This window comes from Loxodonta africana, chromosome 8, assembly GCF_030014295.1.
Source record: "Loxodonta africana isolate mLoxAfr1 chromosome 8, mLoxAfr1.hap2, whole genome shotgun sequence".
NCBI lineage: Eukaryota > Metazoa > Chordata > Mammalia > Proboscidea > Elephantidae > Loxodonta > Loxodonta africana.
Genome location: NC_087349.1, coordinates 121,002,864 through 121,022,377, shown reverse-complemented (window position 1 = coordinate 121,022,377; position 19,514 = coordinate 121,002,864). Strand labels below are relative to the sequence as shown.

The 19,514-nt window shown below is 57.3% G+C and overlaps 2 protein-coding genes across 3 annotated transcripts; one reads left to right on the top strand and one right to left on the bottom strand.

Moving 5' to 3' along the window:
* Positions 1-32: 32 nt before the first annotated feature.
* DBNL (drebrin like) lies at positions 33-15,574 on the top strand. 2 transcript variants are annotated; one of them, XM_010598268.2, is made up of 13 exons: positions 33-165; positions 5,395-5,450; positions 8,999-9,111; positions 9,827-9,901; positions 10,484-10,630; positions 11,264-11,341; positions 11,759-11,910; positions 12,144-12,192; positions 12,585-12,660; positions 13,439-13,534; positions 13,665-13,777; positions 14,160-14,265; positions 14,771-15,574. In XM_010598268.2, the coding sequence occupies exons 1-13, from the start codon at positions 83-85 to the stop codon at positions 14,908-14,910; spliced, it is 1,284 nt and encodes a 427-aa protein (XP_010596570.1). In that variant the 5' UTR covers positions 33-82; the 3' UTR covers positions 14,911-15,574. The 2 variants fall into 2 exon arrangements, with proteins under 2 accessions (XP_010596570.1, XP_003418652.1); XM_003418604.3 differs by having other exon boundaries at positions 12,582-12,660.
* Positions 15,575-16,457: 883 nt separating this feature from the next.
* PGAM2 (phosphoglycerate mutase 2) lies at positions 16,458-19,191 on the bottom strand. Its single transcript, XM_064290279.1, has 3 exons — positions 18,522-19,191; positions 18,250-18,430; positions 16,458-16,757 (listed from the first exon to the last, which is right to left on the bottom strand). The coding sequence occupies exons 1-3, from the start codon at positions 19,083-19,085 to the stop codon at positions 16,591-16,593; spliced, it is 912 nt and encodes a 303-aa protein (XP_064146349.1). The 5' UTR covers positions 19,086-19,191; the 3' UTR covers positions 16,458-16,590.
* Between the last annotated feature and the right edge of the window lie 323 nt (positions 19,192-19,514).

The window sequence follows — 19,514 nt, the reverse complement described above, 5'->3', positions numbered from 1 at the left end:
TTCCTGCCGCTGGGGGCGGGCCTGGCCTCAAAGCGGCGGCGGCGCGGGGACTTCCGGGACCCTGACGGGCGCTGACTCGGCCATGGCGGTGAACCTGAGTCGGAACGGGCCGGCGCTGCAGGAGGCCTACGTGCGGGTGGTCGATGAGAAGTCCCCGACCGACTGGTGGGCGCCGGGGCATGGGTACCCGGGGGACGAGGCAGGGAGAGGGCCGGGACCGCCCTGCCTCCCCAAGGTTCTGTCCAGGGCGAGCTGGTGGGGTGGGGTGGGGGCGCAGGCAAGGGAGGCCGGGGCCGGAGCGCCGCTCCGCAGATGGCTTGGGGCTTACACGTGCTCCGCGGCCCGCCCCCTACGCCTCAGTTGAGCTGCCGTCTCAGCCGATCCTGTGTGCACAGGTTAAACCCTGGCTTGGGGGCACCTGGTGAATCCCCGGGCGCGCCCCTCCTGCTCGCTCGCCACCAGTTCTCGGCTCCTTGTATTTTCATGTTGGAATCTTGGCCTGGCTGTGCTTGGTTCTCCCTTCCAACCTGGGGACTTCCCTGGACAAATGAGCCCTCCACACCCGTCCCTGAGAAGGAAGAAGCCGCACCCGGTTTCTGTTCAGGACCGGGCCTTGGGAAGCGGTCTGGCAGCCTGGTTGAGAATGTGAGCCTTCCTGTGGAAGCTCCAAACAAGGCGATCGGGGTCTTTCCATGCTTGAGCCACAGGGAGATGACTGAAAAGTGGCCACCTATTTGGAAAAAGATCCCATCTCCCCCGCCCCCCCCCCCGCGTCTCCCCAATACATCCTCTGCTAGGCTTTCATGCAGTCGGTGAGGCTTTGCAGTATTGGAAGCCTGGAATTGAAGTTTGTGGTCTGTGTGCACTCATAGCTATGTATTGTAATTCTCTGCCACTTTTCCCATTTGCTTAAATTGTTTTCACCGACCTGTTTTGAGCACTTCCAGTTTTGAGAAATATGAGCATGGGGGGTTAAAGTGACCAGCCTTCAGGAATAGACACTGGGCTTTGGAAACCAATTTGTGGTGGGCCCACCCTGTTCTAATTTAGTCTGCCCCTTTTGTTAGGGTCTGTGTGGAGCCTCTTCCCGTGTTGCCCAGGGCCAGACCCTCTGGGCTGCAGCCCTGCTGCTGTGCCAGGGCTTCTCTCCCTCCATTCACCTAAAGGCTTTTACTTTCTCGTTTCAAATGTTCCCCTGTTGCCCAACACTGAGTGGCTTTCATAAAATGTACTGTTGTGACACCAGGAAGTCAAAGGCTTTGCTTTAGACCAGGCCATCCGGGGAAGAGCTTCAGAACACCAGCTGCCCGGGGCCTGCAGAGTCCCTGTTGAGTCTCCTGTCAAGCCTGGGATCTTGAGTCACCGTGGGCACTGTGGATAGCACTTGTGCAAAACTGTCCGGTAGCCAAACAGTGCATCCTCTGTTCGGAAGGCATCTTCTGTTATAGTTACAGAAAGGTATCTTGTAATTATTTTGGTAGACTTTCTCTGCCTTCTCTTCATAGTCCCTCGTAGGAAATTGATGCATCCATCATTTACTGTTATTTCTCTCAGGACAGTCTCTAGCTGTCCACCTGCTGTCCTGGCCTCTCTCCTGCTCCTTGTGTGTGTATTTCAGAAGGCCCTTAGCCCCCTCCTGGGACTCCAAACTCCATCAGAAGTATCTCCACACCAAGTACCCCATTCTGATATCCACATGAGGGCCGCCTGGCTTTGGAACCTGAGGGCAGCTTTGCCCCTCTCCACTTCTCCCCAGTGATGGATATTGCTTCTTTAGATGCTCTTGATCGTCCCCTTGTAGACTTGGAAATCTCCTAGGGAGACTCCAAGGCCTCCTAGTTGGTCTCCCAGTTTTCTTTTCATCCTCAGTCCTCTCAGAAACTGTCACTGGTTTGGGGGCGATGCTTCCATCTTCAGAGCCTGTCATGTTTCCTGCCTGTCTTAGTTATCTAGTGCTGCTATAACAGAAATACCGCAGTAGATGGCTTTAACAAACAGAAATGTATTCTCTTCATAGTTTAGGAGAAGTCCAAATTCAGGGCGCCAGCTCCAGGGGAGGGCTTTCTCTCTCTGTCAGCTCAGAGGAAAGGTCCTGGTCATCAGTCTTCCCCTGGCCGAGGAGTTTCTCAGTGCAGGGAGCCTGGGTCCAAAGGACATGCTCCGTTCTCGGTGCTTCTTTCTTGGCTGTATATGGTCTCTCTCTGCTTGGTTCTCTTTTATATCCCAAAATGATTGACTCAATACAGCCTAATCCTGTAGGTTGTAATCGGCCTCATTGACATAACTGCCTCTAATCCTGCCTCATTAACATCATAACCCAGTGCAGTCAAGTCGATTGTGACTCATAGTGACCCTATAGACAGAGTAAAACTGCCCCATAGAGTTTCCAAAGAGCGCCTGGTAGATTTGAACTGCTGACCCTTTGGTTAGCAGCCATGGCACTTAACCACTACGCCACCAGGGTTTCCATTAACATCATAGAGGGTAGTATTTATGATTTATAGTATAATATCAGATCACAAAACGGAGGACAATCACACAGTAGTGGAAATCATGCCCAAGCTTAGTCAACACACGTTTTGAGGGGACACAATTCAATCCATAATACTGCCTTTCCTTGGGCTTAATAGAGCTGTCTGCCACAGCCCCTGCTCTGGAGCTTACCACCCCCTCATTAGGTTGCTGAGCCCCTGCTGCCCTCTCACCCATCCAGAGCCCATACATCTCACAAGACTTCTCCTTTCTAGGCTGCTGGGACCCTGCCATAGCGTTTCTGGTTGTATTGCTCAGCAGCACGAACCACCCGGGCCTCACATCACCTAGGCTGTCGTCAGTCCTATCAGAATATCAACTCAATAAATACTGTGTGGCAGGTCCCCACTCATGAGCCGAAAATATATTTGGATCATGTCACTTCCCTGCTTAAAACTCTCCAGTAGCTTCCTGTTCACATTGAATAAAACCTAGGCTCCCCACGCAGCTGCCAGGCCCTGTATGACCCAGCCCCTGCCCACCTCCCTGACTACCTCTCCTGTGTACACACTGGCCACACTAGCCTCTTTCTGTTCCTCAAACTTGCAAGCTTGTTCTGCCTCAGAGCCCTTGCTGTTTCCTCTACCGGGAGCCCCTTCTTCTGCATGGCCCCACGCGACTGATTCTCCAAACTTCACTTCTCTGCTCTGAGATTATTATCTCAGAGAGGCCTTCCTTGACTCCTTCCTTCAAAGCACATGTCCATGCTGAAACCTTTTATTTCCTTGTCGCTGTTCCCTTCACTAAAACAAGTGGGATGGGCCGTGTCTGTGCTCCCAGTGTTCATGACTGTTACTGCTCAGATTAAGGGTAGGTCGAGGAGGGTATAGAAAGGCTGCTAGAGAATATCAGTAGGCAAAGTGGTCTCCAGCTTGGTGATACATAAAGGGTGTCCTGCACGGAGCAGGTGGCATTGGACTCAGCCCTGCAAACCAGATGGGATGGGCGTGGGGCTGGTGAGATGCAGGGGCAACCCCAGCCTTCACTCTGCATCCTAGGTCTAGTCTTGGTCTTACCCAGCTTGCCCTAGATCTTGGCGTGGTTGCTCGTGACTCGCTCACACTACAGTAGTGTTTAGCTGTGTGTTTGTCACTCCCATTAGAAAGTAAGTTCCATGGGCAGGGCCTCTATGTAACTGCTTACTGCTGCATCCCCATCACCAGTTAAGTGTTTTCGGGAGGGCTTACACTTCCTGCCCATACACAGGCCAGCACACCGCTTTATTCATGTTGCTTTGAAAGAGAGGCAGAACTCGATTGAATATGGGAATGAGCCTCTGGCCTGGGAACATTCTTCTCGAATGTGGCTTGGACTGGTGCCCAGGGCAGTGGAGGAGGAAGCTGGAGAGTAAATCGAAGATGCAGAGCTTGGTTCTTATTAATTGCTTGATTCCTTCTGGTAAGACTGAATTGAGCTATGATCTTCTTTCTGGCCCCTGCTGCCTGTGCCAGTGTTTGCATCTTCTAGCAGCCAGAGCCTTGTGGCCATCGAGAGGAAGGGGTTTCCTGTCTGCAGAGAAGAGGGCCGTGCATTCCCTCCCCCATCTCTGGACTCTGGCTGGGCTATATGCCTACCACCTCCTGCAGCTGCTTTCTCTTCCTTTCTCTGGGGTCTCTCCTCTAGTCCCCTTGTGTTCTGCTTTCTCTGCTGGTGAGCAGTGGTCTTTTTCTTGGCAGCCTGTCTGCCAGGCCTGGGTCTGGTTTTTTCCCTCTCTTCCAGGTAGACGCAGCTCTGCCCAGTGGCACTGGCAAGGCCTTTGGTGAAGCCAGTGAGAAGCTGATTTACTCCTGAGGTGGACACTGGGCCAGGGTTGCCTTGGCCTCACTGTTGATGGGCATCAGTGCTTTACACCCTGTGGCCTGCCACACTACGGAGCACTGAGGCTGGAGGGCTGGTGCCAAGGACTTCGGGTCTGTTGCCAGGGACCCACTGTGGCTGGCCTCTTGAGGCCACCTTTTCCAGAATTGTTCTTCTTGAGAACAATTCTGGGCAGGAGACCATCCATGGCCCGTGTTTCATAATGTTCACCATGTGCCCTCAAGCACTCTGGAGCTCAAGTCAATAAGCCTGAGTGTTTTCTAGCATTCTTAGGAAAAAATGAATAATCTTTAAAAACAATTGTGAGCAGGAGAAACACATGGTCCAGTGTCACCAGTAGGGCTGTTAATACTCTCCTAGATGTCAGACTTGTATGACCTCTGAGCCGGCACCTGTCTAGGGAGGGGGCAAGGCTGGATGGTGGTTTTAACTGGAGTCTCTGCCCTGCACTTCCTTATGGCCACATATAACCTGTGAAAGTCCTTGCTTGTTGAGCCCCAGCCCAGAAGGACCTGCCACACCAGCCTTTCTGGTCTCACAGAACAGTAGGGCAGACGTGCACAATGGTCTTGGCAGCTTTCTGGTGCCTCACATGATCTTCTCATGTCTCCTTTTCTTGGGTGCTTTGTGTTCAAGACTATGTAGGTGTCTTTCGTCCGTTCAAATTTATATACCTGGTAGCCAGGTGAGCAGTTTCAGAAATTTTTTTTAATAGTGTTCCACATATGAATGTGTTCAAAATTGCCATCAAAGTTCCTGGCTTAATTTTTATCAGAGTAGGTTTACTCGGTCATGTCAGAGGCTGGGGTTTACCGCTTGCAGTGGGCCCAGGTGGTGGTTTGGGCCTGCACTGTCCCATTTGTGGGAAGGCCTCATGGGTCGGGATGCAGTGCCTGCAAGGAGCCCTCCCGCAGGTGAGCACAGGACGCGATGGCATCACAGCTGTGGTGGGGTTCTGGGATGCAGTGTGAAGGCGTGATAGGTGCAGTGAGGGCAGATGGTGCCCAAGGTGTTGGTTTCAAGCCCACTTGTGTTCTGTTCCAGGGCTCTCTTTACTTACGAAGGCAATAGCAATGACATCCGCGTGGCCGGTACTGGGGGTGAGTATGACCCAGGGAGGAGATGAATGCTCTCGGGTGGACCAGGAGGTGGGAGCAGAGGGAGGCGGCTGTGTGAGAGGACCTATCTGAAGAGGAGCTGTAACCCTCAGCCACCCATCTCATTTGGCATTTCAGCCATTGCCACAGGAGGAAGGGGAATCGGGGCCAAGATGTCACCTGCATCTGGTGTGATTGTACCAACACCTCCCCCAGTTTAGGCTGGCCACCCACCGACCTCACCTGCTGCCTTACTCAGGTGTCATCCTGTGCTGTGGGTGTGAAACCAGCCATGGTGGCCACAGGACACCCAGTCAGAACTGGGGAAGTAGCCCCCAGGCATTTCCATAGCCCTGAGCAGCCCAGGGCTTTAGTCCTGCTGGTCACCTTTGGTTGGCTTTGAGCTTCAGAATATCTCTATGTGAAATCATTCTTGGCTTTTTTAGCCTGGTAGCGCAGGCAGTGCTGGTCTCTTCAGGTTGGGAAAGCTGAGATGGGAGCAGGCCAGCCTTTCCAGCTCTCGGGCAGCCCGTGGACAGGCCCATGCTGCAATCCTAATCTGCAGCTGGGAGGATGCCAGCCCCACGGAGCCAGGCTGCTGCAGGGGTGTGGGCCCATCTGAGGCTGCCTCATTTGCTAATGGGGCAGTGAGGGCCATGGCACCTACAGAAGGGCCGCAGGCCTAGGAGAGCTGAGTGTAGGACTGGTTCAGGCCAACCCAGGCGCGGGGCCCGGGCTTCTATCCTACAGGCAGCGGGAGCCCTTGGGGAGTGGGGCTTGGTGAAGTTGGAATTTGAGCTGCATTGTTTGGGAGCAGGGTGTAGAGAGGATGGAGCAGGGAGCAGGATTGGCCAGGGGGTGCTACTAGGGTGTGGAGCCCATCTCCTTTCCTGGGGCCTTGCCTGGCATTGTTTCATGTCCACCCTCAACATGCCTCTCTCCAGGAGGAGTGTGCACGGCCCCTTGACAGGCGGGCAAAGCTTTCTTCATTGTGAAGGTCACCCTTTTACTTGTTTGTTGTGCCAACTGCAGACTGTTTGCACAGGAATTTTGAGCGGGGAGTCCCTTACCCTCCTTTCTTATCCTGATATACTCAGAGTATGGGCTAGGCAGAAGAGGTTTGTCCAGGAGAGAGTGGCTCCAGTGGGGTGTTAAGGGGTGGCCTTGGCTCTCCAGCCCAAGACCCCCTTCTGGCTGCTCCTGCTCTGCTTGGCTGAGGCTGAAAAGCGAATCCCAGATCAGAAGGAATAAGAAGCAGCAGCGGATCTCACGTCGCATATGGTGGATACTAGGAAGTCTCCGTCAGAAGAGGCAGTGGCACCGCCTCTTGTCGGGGAGCCTGCATGTCTGTGGTGGTAATCAGGGCTGCAGGCTTTCCTGGGTGGCACCAGGGGAGTTCTGTGGGAAGCCACCATATCCTGACCCTACCCTGGGTATAACAGTGTCGCCTCTCCCTTTGTCCCTTAATCAAGAGCGTAAGTAAAGGCTCAGGGGAGCTGGCAGATCCAGTGGAGGACCCTGGCCGTCCCTGGCTGGGAAGCAGTCTACTTTGTTTTTAGTGTAAGGCCCAGAGTAACAACAGAAGGCCAGAGCCAGCCGGCTTCCCATTCTGACAAGAGCAGCTCTCTTCTGGCTACTTCCTGTGGTCCCCGAGCTGTGGGACGTGCAGACTGCCTCTCACTCTGACCACCAGTCAGAATCCATGTTACAGTGAGACCCCCAGCTCTGCTCCAGAGTGGACTGTATCACTGCCACTCGCCTGCTATCCTTACCTTCCACCTCCTGTTCCCCCAAAGCAGCTCCAGGTCCCCCTGTGAACAATGGCACAGCTGTTCCTGGGCGTTGCTTGTGCAGGTGGTAGGGGTGAGACAAGCCGTGTTTACAGTGGGTCTTCCCCATGTTCGTCTCACTACTGCTTTTGAAGTCAAGGCTTACTGTCCATAACTGAGATGGAGCCCAAGAAGCAGAGTCTGATAAGGGGGCAGACTACCCAAGCTCCCAAGGAGAGCTAGTCTGACGAAGTCTTGCACTGCTTCCCAGTTCACTGGGGGCAGCCCTGCAGGCCCTCTGACCCTTGCCCTCCCCAGGAGGGTGACAGGCACAACCCTTAGGCTGGGGCAAAAGCCTGGCCACAGGTCTCCAAAGACCTTTCTTCTTTCCGCTGTCAGCGAGGCAGCCTTCTTGCCCAGGCCATGTTCTCTTTTTGGATGTTCTCACAGCATTGATTGAGGGTGGGTCAGAAGGGACAGCAGAGGTACGGTCACCCTGCCCTTCACTGTGACCTGTCGAGGGGACCTGCCTGTGGCCTCTGTGCCTCTGGGGCTCATTTCCTACCTGGCCTTCACAGTACCCCCTCACGTGCCATTCCGCTCCTGCTCCTGGCCTCCCCTTTGTAGCATGCCTTCCCAGAGCTTCATCTCGTTTTTCTGGAAGGAGGGCCCTAACCTGATGGGGGTGTAAGGAGGAGCCCCTGCCCCCAGGAGCAGAGCAGCTCCCCACCATGCCTTGTGGTAGAAGGAGGTTCTAAGTGAGCTTTGGGAAACGGTGGCCTCCAGGAGGAATGCCCAGCCTCTGCCTGTCCCTTCAGCCTCCCTTTCTGCCCTACCCCCAACATAATGGGCAGCCAGCTCTGCCTGACCGGGCCTGGCTTTTCTCTCTCAGCAGTCTGCCTCCCTCAGCAGAGGCCTTTGCATGTACCAGGCGCTCTTCTACAAGTGAGAACTAAGTCATTGTCCTTCAGGGTCTGGCAGTCTAGCTGGGGCAAGGACATACCTGGAGCAAACAGGGACCTTCCTGAGAGAGTGGGTGCCCAGTGTTGGGGGAGGGGCTGCTGCCCCAGCCCAGGCATTGGGGAGGTTTGAGGAGGCAGCAGGCAGACTGAAGGGCCTGGTGGCCTGGAGTAATGGCATGGGTAACTCAGCGCAGAACTCTGGGCTGCCATGAGGGGCAGTGGGTCCTGGTGGCTGCGCTGTGTGGGCTCGCCCTCGGTGCATGGTTAGCATCTGATGGTCTCTTGGCCAGCACTGGGCAGATGCTAGGCTCAGGCCGTGCGGGAGGCTGGGCAGGGTGTGATAGGTGGTAACGGGTGCGTAAGCCCAGGGCCCTGCACTTGACCGTATGCCACACAAAGCCCCCACTCTACCAGCTGATACCCCTGCCCACTCCCAGTGCTGGGGACCACAGCTCTCGATGGCTCATGCCAGCGGTAGAACTGAGGTAGACACCCTCCTTTTGGAAGTCCAGTCGCTTATATGTAGCAGAAATGACACTTGTTTTTTTATTCCCTACATTACCTATGGATTTAGCGGAGTGGTTTTTAAACCATCGCATGTAAAAAAATCACCTGAGGTGCTGGTCATGAATGAGGACTCCTGGGTCCCACCCCAGCTCTGATAAATCAGTTTAGTAGCAGTGGGGCCCAAGAGTCCCCGCTGATGACACTGATGCCGGGAGTGGGTGAGAAGCCCTGGTTAGGGCTTGGCTCCGGCTTTAGTGGGTTAATGCTGGGGGGAGGGCACTGCTGCTGACCCCTCCTTGTGCCTCTGCTGCAGAAGGGGGCCTGGAGGAGCTGGTGGAGGAGCTGAACAGCGGGAAGGTGATGTACGCCTTCTGCCGGGTGAAGGACCCCAACTCTGGCTTGCCCAAGTTTGTCCTCATCAACTGGGTATGTGGAACTGAGGGGAAGACAGATCATCACCTTTGCTCCCCGATTTGTACCCCAGAGGCAGCCAGGCTGAGGGGGCCCCACATGAGGTGCCAGTGGCTCCAGAATGCTCACTTTCTCTTTCTGCCTCTGCCTGTGGTTGTCGCAGCCAAGGAAGCTAGACATCAGGAGCAGGGTGTTTTCCTGATGGGGCTCAGAGATCAACAGGACAGCCTGTTGCTGGTGAACTAGCAGGATAGTCAGTTAATTCATCGTGGCCTGAAAAAATCTGTGGCCTTTTCAGCACAAAACCCATACTCCAAGCCCAGAATTACTTCCTGTGAATGGGGCAGAAATAATCCCAAAACAGTGATTTATCTCCTTCTGGAGAGTTGGTCTGAGGGAGCAGAGGCCCCAGAGAAGCGCTGAGGACCATGGGTTCTGCAGGGCTGGAAGGGCACTTTGTAACAGAACAGAGCCCCCAAATTGGGGACTGGAGTAATTCAGAGGGGACTCCCCACAATGGGAGCCAGCGGCCAGCTGTGATGCCGGGAGATGTGGGGACCCGCCACGTCTGCCTGGCACAATAGGGAGTGTGTCTTCTGCTTTGGGATTTGCAGTTTCCTTTTGGGACACGGGGAAGCTGCCAGAACCCCAGGGCGGTGGTGGCCTTGGACAGCACGCCCAGGTGGCAACCAGGAACTGCAGGGTCGTGCTGGGTGTGCTTGTGTTGCAGACAGGCGAGGGCGTGAACGACGTGCGGAAGGGAGCGTGCGCCAGTCATGTCAGCACCATGGCCAGCTTCCTGAAGGTAAACGGGCTGCGGGCAGGCAAGAGTGGGAACCCCGGTGGAGGGTGCCAGAGGCTGACCCACTTGGGCCAGCTGGTTGGGGTGGCCGGGCTCTGGCCACAGCTGCCCACAGGCTGGTGGGAGGAGGGACGCATCCTGGTCCTTCTGACTGCAGGGCCCATGCTGGGCTGGAGCACTCATCTCTGGTTTCTCTGGAGCCACTGAGCCGTAGTGTTAGGAATTTGGAGGAGGAGGCAGTTGCCCGTGCCCACCACCCCAGCACACGTTCCGCTTTATGCGGTCCCTTCCAGCCTATCTCTACTTGTATTTGTGTCATCGTAGTATAAGCACATGTTTTATTATCTTTTAGGTTAAAGTATCAAAGCATGTGTTCACTTGTCGTGGCTTGAGAGGGGCGAGGTGTTTGCTCAAATTGGGCTGTCTGAGCTCCTGAGAAGAGAGCCAGCGCCTCCTTCCTGGGAGCCAGATGGGTGCCTTGTGTGCGGTGGGGCATGGAGGAGGCACACCCCACCTGCTGGGCACTGGGCAATGTGGCATCACTAGGACCTTCCTCTCTCACTTCCTGCACCAACCTGCCTGTAGGGAGCCCACGTAACCATCAATGCCCGGGCTGAGGAAGACGTGGAGCCTGAGTCCATCATGCAGAAGGTGGCCAAGGCTTCAGGGGCAAACTACAACTTCCACAAGGAGAGCAGCCGCTTCCAGGACACAGGCCCCCAAGCCCCCGTGGTGAGTGCTACCTCCACCACCCACCCTTGCTGCTCTGGGCCCCGAGGAGGCAGCTGGGAGTGCGCAGTACCTGCACCTTGCCTAGCATCCAGTCACTGGCCAGTGTCACATGGCGAAGGCTGTGGAGGGCTCCCGCCCGGCGCTTGCCTAGCTCTTGTGGTCGTGAGGCATGTGGCTGAGCACAGGTGTGGGTGTTTTGGAGGCTCCTTACGGGGACACATGCCTGTGGCAGTGGCCGTCGGGCCCTACACAGCAGCTGCTGTGGCTGAACTGCTGGTGGTCAGGGCACAGCCTGAAGCAGCAGGAGCCCACGACTGTTTTGTGGGAGGGACAGCCTGTAGGTGTGTCATCCTGGCACCGGGCAGGACCAGGAGCTGAACTCTTTTCCCTCTGTGGTAGGCAGTATGGATCCCTGGGAGCTGATGCCATATCTCAGGGTCTTCCCCGTGAGGACTCTTGTTGTCGGGCCGAGCCATCCCTGCTGGGGCAGCTTTCAGGCCGCGACCAGAACGTCACCCTCTATACTTTCTCCTACCAGGCCCCTCCTCACAGCCCTCACCATCATCCTGGGGTCTGTGGGCCCAGCCTCCCCACCGGGCCTGGGTCTCTTAACGGGCTGCTCTGCCCCTGCAGGGCTCTGTGTACCAAAAGACCAACGCCATGTCTGAGATCAAGATGGTTGGCAAAGACAGCTTCTGGGCCAAAGCAGAGGTAAGCCTGTCTGGGCTTTGACAAAAGAGCCAGCATGTACTGAGCATGTGCAGTGTGCCAGGCAAGAAACAGGTGTTGGGCTTGCCAGATTTCAGTTTTTCTCGTTTATTAAATAAGCCCATGGACAAGTGTTTTTGTTAGCTCCTGTTTACAGATGTGCAAACTGGGGCTTAGATGGGTTAACAAAGCTAGTAGTACCTGTCTGCCCTGGAGCTACCCCAAATCACCACCCCGGTAGCTTGCAAGAAAATGTGGAATGAGTTACGTGGTTGCAGAAAGAATCCCTTGCTGAACCTGGTCCTGTGCAGAATGAGGGACAGTGGGGCGTAGCAGCTGCCTGGCCTGGGCTGTCTGGCTGCATAGTGGGGTGTCATGCCCAGGGCTGAGCTGGGTGTGGGCGGCACGGCTCTCCCACAGAAGGATGAGGAGAACCGCAGGCTGGAGGAGAAGCAGCGGGCAGTGGAGGAGCGTCAGCGGCTGGAGCAGGAACGCCAGGAGCGGGAGCGGCGTGAGGCTGCCCGCCGCGAGCAGCGCTATCAGGAGCAGGACCACGAGTCCAGTGCCCAGAGGTGAGCCCTGTCCTTGTACTCCAGGAGGTCTTGGGCCTCTGGTGGGAAGGAGGTGCCTGCCTGCCTGGGCTACGGCCCTGCCTCCGTCAGTCTGCCTCTAAAGCCTGCATGCTAGCCGGGGTTGGGACCCCATCTCCCTGGGAATGTCCGTCAGCTGGCAGCACCTGCCCTGAGTGCCCACGCAGGGTGAGGAGGCAGGTCGTGAGTGCACTCTTCTCTGCCCTTCCCAACAGGAAGCCTGAACAGCAGCAGGAAGTAGTTTCAGGGACAAGGGGGGACCAGGTAAGATGTGGATGCTCCTGTGGCTGCTGAGCACTTTCCCCAGCCTGAGTCCCAGTGACAGACCTGGAACCCTGGCTTTGAGCAAAGGCCTCGTTCTGAGACCTGGCAGAGGCCACTTGCAGCAGGCTGTGACAGCCATGAGCTTTTCCTCCCAGCTCAGCGTTCCTAGAGGCAGGGAGGTTAGGATCCTGGAACTGCCATGGGCAGATTTGAACTTGGGACAAATCTAGGGATTCAGAGAGGTAGCAGTGCCCTGGTATTGACCTCAGCCAGGCTCTGGAAGCGCTCCTGGGGAGCCAGGCAGGCCGGGGACTGTAGGGGTGGGAAGCTGCCCAGGCCCTCAATGCTGTCTGGTCAGTTTACATTCCTCACCAGCAGTCTCCTATCAGCAGCACACGCACCCACGGGACATCTTCAAGCAGAAGGAGAGGGCCATGTCTACCACCTCCAGCCCCAGCCCCCAGCCAGGTGAGGCCATTGAGCATAGCCACTAAGCAAGGGACGAGGGGGGTGGGGGTGCCACGACTGCTCACCACTACCCCCAGCGTGGGGGCCCATAGTTGAGGGGCCGAGTATCTCAGGGGAGTGAGGAGGGCAGGGAAGGAGAACTGCCTGTGGTGCGGGCTGGTCTGGGAGGTAAGCCTGGACCCATGTGAAGACCAGGAGAGACTGCACACTGGGTAGTCTCATCCCCAGACACCTGGTGGGAGAGGAGAGCCACATGTGGTCTCCAGAACGGAGACTTCCCAGCCCCGACCCCTTATATCCCTGGCCCAGCTCCAAGATGGGACGAGTCAGCTGGGTCCCAGGGCCTGTATCAACACCACTGGGACCCCAGACGACATAGGACTGCTGCTGCTAGCCAGCAGATCACACTGCCCCTGGGTCTCTGCCCACTCACCCCCCAACCCCCGAGCTGTGTCTCCGTTCCTTACCCTGTGTCTCTGCTCCCTGAGTCCCTGTGGCCTGGGCAGGGGGTGCCGCCGGCCGTCTGGGCTAGCTGGGGTTGGGCCATGTGTGCCTGCTTCAGGCTTTCCATATATATATACACAGGATTGCTCCTGAAGCTGCTGCAGGTCTTGGGATTAACGGGCACATCCAGCTGGCTTCCTGTGTGACAGCCACCATATCCCATGACAAGTGGGTCTGTGGGCAGTCAGGTGCAGAAAAGGGCAGAGTCTTTTCCCCCACTCCCTTTCCAGGCTGCCTGACACCATGTGTGTTGTGTTTCACTGTTGGTTTGCAGGCAAACTGAGGAGCCCCTTTCTGCAGAAGCAGCTCACCCAACCAGAGACCTCCCTCACCAAGGAGCCCATTCCTGCCTCCTTGAGGCCCTGCACAGGCAAGGCTTTGCGATTCTGGAACCCTTGAGGCGGGCAGTGGTGAAAAACACCTCTTCCAGACGCCTCCAGTGCCGGTATGGGCTGGGGGACAGCAGGCCAAGTCTGAGCAGGCTATGCCCTCTGCTTCAGATTTCCTCAAGGATCCAGCACCCATTGCCCCTCAGTCTCCAGTGCAGGTGGAAGGGGAGGCTGTCTACAAGGAGCCCCTGGAGCAGGAGGATCTCTACGAGGAGCCCCAACTGGTTGGTTCCCTGTGGGGGGTGAGGGGTAGGGGGTGGGGGGTAGGGTCCTTGGCCACGCTGACTATGGAATGCCTGATTTTTCTGCAGTGAATGGGTAAATTCTCATATATTTTCTGAGGTGATCCTGTGGTAGAGTTGTCTGGGTGGGCCCCACTGTGTGGGAGACTGGGGAGGGAGCCACGGCCGACTTGCAGGCTACCCTTTGACTCTTGTGTCTTGGGGTGGCCTCTGTGCTGCAGGGATAGGGTGGGGCCCACAGCTGCCCCAAAGAGCTGCCCCTTCCCTGGTGCTATGCCGTCACCCCTGCCAAGTCCCGTGCCATATGGAGCAGGGGCTGGCTTCGAGAATAATGGTCCTGTTCTTCTTCCCCGTCCCTGGACAGGTACAGCAAGAAGATGCTGGTTCTGAGCGCAGCACCTACTATGAGCAGGGGCCAGGGCTGCTTGGGAAGGGACTTTGTGCCCGGGCGCTGTATGATTACCAGGCAGGTATGGTGCTGGTGCTCACCTGCTTAGACCACAGGGTGACAGCTAGAGCTCAGGAGACAAGAGGGCTCCACTGGGGGATGACACCCAGGAAGTGGAGGAGGAGGGTTGAAGGGAGTCAGCCACACTCAGCCCCACTGGTCCTACTCTGGAGAATTCCCGTCCTGTATGGCCTCTGACCCTGCAGGCTCCATGTGGTGACTTGCTGTCCACTGGCCCAAGTCCCAGTGGCTGTACTGTTGTGGAGCCCAGGGACTGGCCAAAGGAGTGGGCCAGGCCGGGAGGCTGCTTCCCCAGGCCATCCCTAGTGGAGGCCTCAGAAAGAGGCTGAGGCCTTTTGTATGGGGCCTGGAGAAATGTCCTAGCAGGGATGTGGGGGGTGAGTGGGGGGGGGGGGTGTGCTACCCAGAAGGACATGGGGCTGTGAGGAGGTGTCCTGCAGAGGGAGAACAGGGTGTGACCTGGTGGGTGGGGCCACTGCAGCAGCTGTGCTCCTGTCTCCTTGCAGCTGATGACACAGAGATCTCCTTTGACCCCGAGAACCTCATCACGGGCATCGAGGTGATCGATGAGGGCTGGTGGCGTGGCTACGGGCCGGACGGCCACTTCGGCATGTTTCCTGCCAACTATGTGGAGCTTATCGAGTGAGGACAGGCCGTGCCTGAGGCCCTTGTCCTTCCCTCTTTACCAGGACACAGCCTCCTTATTGCTGGAGGAGGTGGCATGAGAGCTACCTGTCACTCTTCCAGGAATAAGACCCCCTGGATGAGGATGAGGCCTCAGGACCCCCACTTACAGCAATAAGCTGCTGATTCCCAAACATGCTTCCAGCAGGACATCGAGCTGTACCTGTGGCCAGCCCTTGGTGACCTCTGCCTAAGGAGAGTGGCGGGAGGGGGCATCGGAGGTTGCCCCACACCCCAGGCTGCTGTGTGCCTTTTCCATACAGGGAGCTTGCCAGGAGCAGCCGCCCTTTTTCCTTCTTCTTGCTTCTAGGGTGGTGGCTGCAGCTGTCAGGAGTGACCTTCAGGTACAGTGAGCTTAGAGAACTGTGCTTAGCAGCATATACGACCAAAGTCAGACTGGACCTTGGTGACTGAGGGCAGGGAGAGGGTCTCACTGGAGCTGGCTCAGTGGCCCTTAGCCTGGAGGGCATAGAGCAAAGGGAGGTATGAAAATGTCACAATCACAGTACATGCCTAAGCAGGACAGCTCCCTGTGTGCTGCCGCACGCGCACCGCTCAGCCAACTCCAGCTCCCTCCTCAGAGTTCTTGTTTCGGGAAAAGTAACAAGAAAATGGCTCACACCTGCTACCGCCTCCTATTTTCTGTCCCAGCCCATCTGTCCCTGGAGAACAAGTCTGCTTTGGGACTAAGGATTGCCAGTGTGGTCTGCACAGGCCCCCAGCCCTCACCTGCCCTCTTGTCGCCTGAACACGCCCATGGGAGACACACCCCTCTTCCTGGGGTGATGCGGTGTGCTTTGTGTTAAGGGCGCATGTGGGTGTGCAGGCCCCCTGGGCCCCCTGAGTCCGGTGATGAGCAGCCCGGATGACTTAGAGTTGAGCCCTGTGCCCTGCGTTCTCCTTTGGGAGAGGCCGTGGGCCTCTGTGTCCCCTGCGATGAGACACCTCCCCAGAGGACTGGCTGAGTGGCCACACTGGACAGGGGTGTGGAGCCTGCCTTCCTGGTCCCTGTGCAAGCAGGCCCCCAGAGCAGTGCCAGTCCCCTTTCGTACCATGGTCTGTTCTGTGGGAACAGCAGGGCCCAGCCCAGCTAGAGAGACCTCTGAATCTGAGATGCTGCCCGCCCTGACGGGCTGGCTGACCCCCCCAGGTGCATCTGGGCCTGCCCTGCCCCACCCAGGTGGCAGGGCTCTGCTGTCACACCTGCCCGCCCTGTGTGGTGGGCCACCCCGAGGCCTCCCTCAGCCCACCCTCTGAAGAGAACTGACCTGGAATTGTGACCCCTGGGTAGGGTGTGGCTGGGGTCCGTAGCACATCCAGAACCCACGGTCCTGGCTGACCACAGAGAGGGTGGGGACTCTTGGATCCTCACCCTTAAGTAACTCCACACTCCATAGTTTTAGGACACACATAGGTCACCACAGGGGATGTTAGAAATGCAGATTCCTGGGTGCACAACCCACTAGTTCCTGTGGGGGGCATGCCCTCTGGGTGCCCCTGGTGAGTCAGGCTTGAGAGGGTTACAGCCTTTCCGGGTCATGGGGTCCCCATGGCTGTGACGTGGGCGGTAGAGCAAGCAGCTGGTGGGTGAATCCAGAGCCGAGTGTGAGGGTAGGCGCTTTTATTGCCCAGAGCCCACCCTTCACTTGGCCTTGCCCTGGGCTGCCACAGCTTCCATGGCCTTCCGGACAGTCTCCTCATCGCCCAGGAACCGCATGGGCTTGGTGGGCTTCAGCGCCCCGTCCAGCTCATACACGATGGGGATCCCCGTGGGCAGGTTCAGCTCCATGATGGCCTGGTCAGACATTCCTGGAGCCGGGAACAGGCTGCCTTAGCCCCCCTAGGTTCTCCAACCGTGTGGTCCCACTGCGCTTGTGTCAGGCAGAGGCTCCTTGACCTTTATGGCGACAGAGCCTGTCTGACGCCATCCCCTCCCCCCTCACAGGAATGTGCCTAAGAAGGTCAACAACACGGGCGCTGGACCACTGAGCAGCCCACAGAAATAGCACCATAGCCAGTTGGGCTGCAGCCTGGGGTGCCGCTACACGTCATCTCTGGCCAGGCTAGGGCTTAGGCTCAGGAAGGGCATTAGCCAGGAGCTTTCTAGACGTCCTGAGCAGTGGAGCAGATGATGGCATGTGGGGCACAGTGAGAAGGGGTGGAGCAGGTGGTGGGGCGGTGGGGAACAGTGAGAAGGAGTGGGAGGGCAGCCACTGCAAATTGCAGCGTCTCTGGAACCCAACCCCGCCCAACCGTGGGCAGCCTTGGGGCCTGGAATAGCAGCTTGACCTTTGGCATTCAGTCACCCCACACTCCTACCCACAAGGAGGGTCCAGGGAAATATTCCCCAGGGAGTCGGAGATAAAGGCACTAGCCAGGCCCCTTCCCGCCCCCCAATCCAGTAACAGTCACCGCTGGGTTCTAACCCCGGACTTAGGCCTGTGGGGCTGTGTGGAGCCCTGAAGACGCGGTGACAGGAGGTGGCCTTTCCCACACCTGCAGTCTGACGCCAGGTGTGAGATGTGTAAGACGCTTCATCCTGGGGCAGCAGGCCCTCCCCTAGGCTAATGCAAACAGCCCAAGTGTCTGTGAAATCCTAAAGGCCCCGTCACTTTTTAAAGTCCAATTCAAAGGAGAACGTTGCTCTGGGAGCACCCTCTTCCCCGCCCTGCCACAGGCGGCCCATCTGTCATCCAGGAGAGCCGCCTACCTGCAGGAGCCTCCAAGCTCCAACACCGGGGCCCCGCCCTCCCGGAACGAGTGTCTGGCTGCACTGTGCCTCCTGCATCCTTTTGCCAGGAGTGAATTAGGGGAAGGGTAGTGGGGCAGGAGCTGCAGGTGGCTGGAAGGAAGGTGAGCCTGACCCCACGTGGCAAGTGGCTCCCTGGAAGGGGATTGAAGCCTAGCAAGTGATGTGGCTTGATCAGGATCACACAGCAAACCAGGATTAGGAGCCTGATGATTTCAGTCCAGCCTGGCCTTTCCCTGGCTGGGTGTCCACGGGCAAGAAGCTGCCCTCTGGGCTTTCCCACTCCACCTGTTTGTAATCAGGACTGAATCCAGGCCCAGGCAGCCCCGGCCCTGAGTCAGTGGTGTGCAAACCTTTTTTACCATGATCTGAAAGAAACTCCCAGTACATACGCATAAATGAAACAAGTTTCCCAAAACTTTTTCAAATGATTTCTCAGCCCTCCAATAGTTTGGAACTGACAACTTGAAAGCTCCACCCATGGAGCATGCAGGGGGACTTGTGACCTCCCACGTCTGCCTGAACCCCAGGGTAGGGCCAGGTGAGCCTCACCTTCCAGGTGCTTGACGATGCCCCGCAGGCTGTTGCCATGGGCAGCGATGAGCACTCTCTTGCCAGCCTTGACCTGGGGGACGATCTCCTCGTTCCAGAAGGGAAGGGCCCGGGCAATGGTGTCCTTAAGGCTCTCACAGGTGGGCAGCTCTCCAGGTTTCAGGCCTGCGTACCGACGTTCCTAGGGGTTGCAAAGCAGTCGTCTCCACCCCCAGACAACCATTCCCCCACCACTCTTGCCCCCACCCAGAGCCCCGGCTTGTGCACCCCACCTTGCTGATGGTGGTGTAGTAGGGGTGCTTCTCGTCCATGGGGGGCGGAGGGATGTCAAAGGAGCGCCTCCAGATCTTCACCTGCTCCTCCCCGTGCTTGGCAGCAGTCTCTGCCTTGTTGAGGCCCGTGAGGCCCCCGTAGTGCCGCTCGTTCAGGCGCCAGGTGCGGACCACCGGCAGCCACATCTGGTCGGTGTCGTCCAGGATGGTCCAGAGTGTACGGATGGCCCGCTTGAGCACTGATGTGTAGCATATGTCGAACTCCATCTTGGCATCCTTGATGGCCTGGGCCCCCCTCTTGGCCTCCTCAACCCCTTTATCACTCAGCTCTGCATCAAACCAGCCACAGAAGCGGTTCTCCTGGTTCCATGTGCTCTCGCCATGACGAACGATCACCAGGCGGTGGGTGGACATGGTGGCAGTGTGTTTGGGACCCCAGATGGGAGGGCAGGCCCGGGGTGGGCTGTGGCTCTGGGCTCCAGAGGAGGACAGCTGCCACCCCAGCACTCCCAGCTTTATAACAGTCTGTCCCCACCCCCACCCCCACCAACTGCCAGTCAGCATTCCAGGCCCAGGACAGGCGGCGGCAGGTGGCCAGTGGAAGGGTTGCAGGGGAGGGCAGACTGGAGGAGCTGGCCCTAAAATAGACCCTCCAGCCACCAGCTTTCTCCCCCCACCCCACCCCACTCAGGTACATGTCCAAATCAGCCGGCACCCAAAGACAAGAAAGTTCCCCTAATACTTTGTGTGAATTACAAAACAATACAGTTTCTGCCTGAAAGGGCAGAGGCAGGGCTGGGGGCCGGCCCCCTATAGGACAGCTAGAGAACTGGAGGCACAGACAACCCACGCCCTTTCTCCTAGGTGCTGTCAGCTCAGCTGGGCAAGAGCCTACATGTTAGGAAGGAAGCTGGGCCTGTGGCAAGGGAAGCCGAAACTGTGGGTATGTGGCTGTGTGGCATGTATGTGAGGGGGGGTCTGTATATATGTGTG